Below are 4,749 nucleotides of genomic sequence, written 5' to 3'. Positions count from 1 at the left end.
AACTCGGCTCTACTTTATGCGACGGTGAAGCGCCTAACCACTACACCACAGACGCCCGTCGTTCTCTTTCATCGGTTTTGTGCACCGTTCGTTGTTTCAGTCATTTAGAGGGACAAAAGCCAAGACGCAGAATTAGACCAAATTTGTATATAGCCTTTCTACTGCTTCTCATTGGCTCCTTCTTTCTGCTGTCTTTCAGCCACACCCCTGATTTTATGGTAGGAAAGATCTACACCTAGCCTTCCCGGACAAGGGCGAAAAGTCTTGGAGGTTCCGTGTGCAAGTTGCGCACGTTAAAGATCCCTTAAGGTGGTCCAAAAATCGATAGAAGAGGCTTCTGCTGCCACCTGGGCAAAATTCAAAATTTCCTACCAACTGAAAACGTTTAATGTGTCCTGCCCCCTCATATGACCTTACGCAGTTGCGACACCGTTAAACACCTACCCCCAAAAAAGTTGTAGAATAGGTTTAACGCATCTTTCAACACTGGTTCTATGAGGCAGGTCTTCCGAATTTCATGCCCATCCCGGTTAGGACTGAGCTAATTGAGTGGATAACTTTAAAAACTCCACAATGTACTATCGTATCCACGTCGTATGGATACGATAATAAAACACGACGTACGGATAGGGTTAAGAAAAACCTCGAGCAATGGAAAAAATAAACAGCATTTTTTGTTTTATCTAAGCCACTGAAGACGACATTACTCTCTCCAAGACACAACACACCAGTCCAAATGTAGGACAAGGCAAGACAAAGGCCTGTACTATTATAATAACGGTACATAATAATTATGTATGACAAAAAAAAAACAAAGTTCTTAAAAATCGTTAAACGTCAAGCAGGAACAATTTACAGATGTCGTTTTTTTTAAAAACACAGACCCAGCATAATGATAATATGTCAAAACGCGTTTCAACAAAAGGGCAAAGGTAGACACAGGCGTGAAGTATAATTATGTATGTACAAGTATGTGGCAAGACAAGGAACTCGCTTGTGAATAAATCGTTGAAAGTCAAGCAGGAACTTTTGTTGAAATTTTTAAAAGACAGCTCTATCATGGTGATATTGTCAGGTCAAAACCCGTCTCAACAAGTGGACGAGCTGTTTTCGAGTCACTTGACAAATAAAGCAAAAGCAGGACACCCCCCCCCTTTCCCTGTTTCTTCCCTTTGCTTTAGTACTTAATCATTCTATCATCATTCACACAAGATTTTATTTCTGTTTTTAAAGACCAGAGCTCAACATTTTAGCATTCCAACCATGGACAAATCTTGACATTCGACAAAAGGTTGATGAGGCTCTGGATGAGGTGAGCAAAATCTAATGTCTTTTTTGTTGTTTATTAAAGATAAATGAAATTGTATTTGAGAATGATTTTTTTTGTGTATATCTCAGTCTGCCTTTTGTATTTGAAGTAGAATATATTTGACTGAATTTTTCGTCATACTGGCAATTGACTGGATCATGAAGGAAGCCACCAGAGGCTAGCCCAATGGAATATAGTGGATCCCTTGGCAACAGCTGGATGACTTGGACTTCGCTGAGGGCCTTGCACTGCTCTCACACGCACATGCTCAGATGCAAGAAAAGACCAAGGAACTCAGCAGCTTATGAAGGAGTGTTGGCCTACGCCTACACCCGGGCAAGTCAAAAGTAGTGAAGCTAGGAAAAGTGTCAAGCCCTGTTGTGACTGTCGAAGACACATCCCTAGAAGAAGTGGACTCCTTTACCTACCCTGGAAGTGTCATCAATTGTAAAGGTGGAACTGAGGCAGATGTAAAAGCTAGGGCTGGGTCACGAGCGCGAGAACGGAACTGAATCGTCACTCTTTCCTGCGGAACGCGATTCACGATTCACTTCAGCGGAACGCGGAACAGTATCGCCAAACGATTCTCGATTCACTCCCCTGTCGCTGTCACCACCTTGTGGCTTGTTTAACCTACTGCTGAGTCGAGTTACGAGCACGGAACACTTAGTATGGCTCCCCTTATTTTACAAAAGATGGTATAGTCCAACCCCCCTATTAAAACAAAATGAACGGGGTCCAACCAATAGATAGGTGGAATTTTATGGAGCCATTGTTTTAGTGAATGGTGGGGTTGGTGGGGGGGGGGGGGGAATTTATGGGGGTCACTAATTGAGGTCAGTTGATAGAGCAGCGCAACACAGGGTGTTGAGCGGAGAGGATGGTGGAACAACAAGAGTGTGACTTGTGCTCGCCAAGAGGCGTTGATATGACACTGTTCCGTTTCAGTCAGTATTCCGCCACAGCTCCACGAGCGCTCGCGTACTCGCGAGTCATTGAAGCCAACTGAATCGCGAATCGCCACTCTCAAATTTGACGAGCAGGATCCAGCCCTAGTAAAAGCAAGAACCACCTAGGCAAGGTCAGCATTCAAGCAATTATCAAAAGTCTGGAAAGTAAGCGAGATCTCACTGCGCACCAAGATTCGACTCTTTAATTCCAATGTCAAGTCTGTGCTCCTCTTCGGCTGCGAAACTTAGAAGATAACAAAGACAGTGCTGAATTAAGTCCAGACTTTCATCAACAGATGTATGAGGAGTATCCTAAGAATTAAGTGGCAGGATAGAATAAGAAATGAAGAGCTGTAGGAAAGGACAGGTCAAAAGGATATAGAAGTAGAAATTGGACTAAAAAAGTGGCGTTGGATGGGACACGCCTTCAGATAGCCCAGCGGAAACATCACAAGACAGTCACTGCAATGGAACCCACAGGGAGGACGAGGCAGGGGTAGGCCACGGGAAACATGGAGGAGATATGTGGAAAGGGACACGACGAGAGAGACGAAGCTCACTTGGAACGAGCTACGAAGGATGGCAGAGGACAGAGATAAATGGAAGGAGCTTGTATGTGGCCAATACCCAGCCAGGGGTGAAAGGCACTGATGATGATGATATTTTACTGAAACTATGGCGTGGTAGATTGTCAAAAAATGCCTTAAACAGTTAAACAGACTCAATTATTGTGGAGCAAAATGTTCAGTTGTATGTTTTTGACAGGCTACTTTCTTCTTTCTTCTTGAAAAATTATGTTGACTATAACATATACAGTCGAACCTGCCATGATGGCCACCTGTATAATAAGGCCACCCATACAAACGGCCACTTTCCATTCCCCCCCTTGCATTTTCTCGATACAATTTAAGTGTGTAAAATTGTGTCCGCCGCGGCCTCCTTATTTTATCAACCCACAGAAGAATTTACCTGCCTCAGGCAGCCAGGCGTGGTCACTCATTGCCTGACGCTTTGAAATTTTGAATCGACCCCTCACGCTGTGGACGGGCCGTCATAATTCATTCACTTATTGTTATTGCTAGTCCCTCCAAAGAATGTTTACCCAAGTTGACCAATGGGTAGCAATAAATTTTCAGCTGCTAGTGAGGGAAGCGTGTGGTCCGTCATAAGCTATAAGCCCCGCCCACAACTCATGCACAAATCGTATGTGAGGTGGCTGATCACCGTTTTGTTTAACTAATCTGTAACAAAGTGACTATGGACGTTGACGTGAACTTGCAACAGAAGCGTCGCTCCTTCACCATGTGGTGGCGTTTGTTTGTTTTACCTTGGTACTCGGTCTTCATTTTCTTACTTACATTATATTTCATTGGTTTTTTTTTACCTTTGCACAAAATCAGCCACAAAAAGAAAGCAAACCAAAAAACAAACCAACATACCTGCAACACGAAAAACACTTCTTACACTACCCAACCCCCTTTTTCAAAAGAAAACAAAAACCCTTTTGAATTAGCCATAGGGCAGTCTAAAGCCTGAGGTTAATCCGGTTTGGACCTCAGAAGAATATGGTTTGCTTTCTTCATTTTGATCAGTCCTGCCTAAGATGGCCACCTGTGTTATTAGGCTACTTTTCTCCTTGACAATGGGTGGCCGTTTTACCCAGGTTTGACTGTACAATGACAAACTAACCACGAGAATCATGTTATAGGTATTCAGGGAACACATGAATCAGCAGACTCATACAAGCAAACCCACCACTGTTGGATGGGCTTTTGTTTTTGAGCTAGGGTCTAAGTGTCTTGCTTGAGGAAGAGTATTACACCCCTAATGACAACCCATCAATATAATAGCTGTTGTTCCTAACTTTGCATAACGTCCTCTCCTGATAGAGTTCACTCCCAACTTGATTATTGTGACCTTCTTTGACCTTCTCTCTTCCGTTCCCACTCCCATGTACCTGCAGCTCTTCACCATTGTCCTAAAAGAGTATGTTTACACCTGGTACAGGTAAGTTTTCATTTTGTTTTGCTGTTTTGCATGTATGACTTAAAGATATAAAATAAGGGATTGAATTATACAATTTGTATCTCCTTTCCAATGGAGGTACTTCCTTAAAAGATACAAACAGGGTGTCTTTTTTTTTTTTAAAGAGGATGCATTGAAAGGTCAATAGCTTTCATTTTTGTGCCAATTTCAACAAAACTTCAAACAAATGAAATTCTATCTATGTGACTCAAATTTGTGAATATGAAGCAAAGCAAGGCAGGTGTTTGAGAAATATCATTGAAGTTTTTAAATGTTTGACCAAAATTGAGTATATTGCAGAACTTGACAACTTTTTAATAAGCTGTCATAATGTAGACCAATTTGTACATTAAAGAACGAATTTATTTGAAATTGAAATTTAAGAACAAAACTGAGGGAAGACAGCGGCTATTCAAATCGCATGCTCCAGGTGTTTTGAAGAGTTTGAGGAGGAGAAGGGGGCGG

The 4,749-nt window shown here is 42.3% G+C and overlaps 1 protein-coding gene across 4 annotated transcripts in view; it reads left to right on the top strand.

Moving 5' to 3' along the window:
- LOC101845083 (sorting nexin-14) overlaps positions 1 to 4,749 on the top strand; it is a 56,416-nt gene that overhangs the window by 6,118 nt on the left and 45,549 nt on the right. For all 4 annotated transcript variants that reach the window (XM_035968963.1, XM_013080811.2, XM_013080808.2 and 1 more), the window contains exons 5-6: positions 1,234 to 1,312; positions 4,223 to 4,266. In XM_035968963.1, coding sequence (XP_035824856.1) covers positions 1,234 to 1,312; positions 4,223 to 4,266 — 123 coding nt within the window. The remainder of the gene's footprint in view (positions 1 to 1,233; positions 1,313 to 4,222; positions 4,267 to 4,749) is intronic.

This window comes from Aplysia californica, unplaced genomic scaffold (genome assembly GCF_000002075.1).
Source record: "Aplysia californica isolate F4 #8 unplaced genomic scaffold, AplCal3.0 scaffold00100, whole genome shotgun sequence".
NCBI lineage: Eukaryota > Metazoa > Mollusca > Gastropoda > Aplysiida > Aplysiidae > Aplysia > Aplysia californica.
The sequence above is the reverse complement of the archived record's forward strand: the minus strand, read 5'-3'. Positions and strand labels throughout refer to the sequence as shown.